Source organism: Eimeria mitis, genomic scaffold, assembly GCF_000499745.2.
Source record: "Eimeria mitis Houghton genomic scaffold, Emh_scaff3581, whole genome shotgun sequence".
Classification (NCBI taxonomy): Eukaryota; Apicomplexa; class Conoidasida; order Eucoccidiorida; family Eimeriidae; genus Eimeria; species Eimeria mitis.
In genome coordinates, this window is record NW_013571925.1 from 4,546 (window position 1) to 5,439 (window position 894).

Genomic DNA, 894 nt, shown 5'->3' on the forward strand with positions numbered 1-894 from the left:
AGCAGCAGCAGCAGCAGGAGCGCTGAGGCAACGAAGAGAGATGCTGCTGAGGAGACAGCACTGCCTAGGAAGCGCAGCAGAAGCCCTGATAGAGACACAAGCTCTCGGCCTGCTGCAGCAGCAGCAGCAGCAGCAGCAGCAGCAGATAGAGGAGGCAGCAAACCCTTGTACATGAGGATGCACAGCCAGACATCTGACACCAACAGCAGCAGCAGCAGCAGCAGCAGCAGCAGCAGCAGCAGCAGCAGCAATGCGAGGCGTCGCAGCCGCTGGACGCGTCGGTCTTCATCCCCAGACTCCACGAACCCCAGCAGCAGCAGCAGCAGCAGCAGCAGCAAAAGCAGCAAAAGCAGCAGCAGCAGCAGCAGCAGCAGCAGCAGCAGCAGCAGCAGCAGCGGGAAAAAAAGCTCAGAGTCAGATGAAGGGTTAAATGCCTTATTGATGAAACTGGCGGAAGCAAAGAAGAAAAGAGAGACAGAAAAAGAGCAGCAAAGGAGACACGAGCAAGCAGCAGCAGCATGCTGCTGCTGCTGCTGTTGCTGCAGCAGCAAATGCTGCAGCAGCTAATGTTGCTGTTATTAACGCAGCACTAGCAAATGTTGCTGCTGCTGCTGCTGCTGCTATGCCTCCTATTACTCCTGCTGCAGCACTGCCAGCAGCAGCAGCAACAGGAGCAGCAGCAGCAACAGCAGCAACAGCAGCAGCAGCAGGAGGATCAGGTCTGAGTGTACAGGAGAAGCGGCGTTTGCTGTGGGGTAAGAAGAAGCCTAGCGACCAGCAGCAGCAGCAGCAGCAGCAGGACGAGCAGCAGCAGCAGCAGCAGCAGCAGCAGCAGCAGCAAGACAGTGAAGCAGCATCAGACCCTAATAAATACTCGCTCTCCTTCAGCAGCGA

At 56.9% G+C, this 894-nt stretch overlaps 2 protein-coding genes across 2 annotated transcripts in view; both read left to right on the forward strand.

Moving 5' to 3' along the window:
• The window catches only part of EMH_0067440 (uncharacterized protein), a gene marked incomplete at both ends in the record, with an annotated part of 2,554 nt that extends 2,379 nt beyond the window's left edge, over positions 1–175 (forward strand). Inside the window, one exon of the mRNA XM_013498628.1 lies at positions 1–175. Coding sequence (XP_013354082.1) covers positions 1–175 — 175 coding nt within the window.
• A 75-nt stretch (positions 176–250) lies between these two features.
• The window catches only part of EMH_0067480 (IMP dehydrogenase / GMP reductase domain containing protein, putative), a gene marked incomplete at both ends in the record, with an annotated part of 753 nt that continues 109 nt past the window's right edge, over positions 251–894 (forward strand). The window contains 2 exons of the mRNA XM_013498629.1: positions 251–413; positions 588–892. Of these exons, the coding sequence (XP_013354083.1) occupies positions 251–413; positions 588–892 (468 nt within the window). The remainder of the gene's footprint in view (positions 414–587; positions 893–894) is intronic.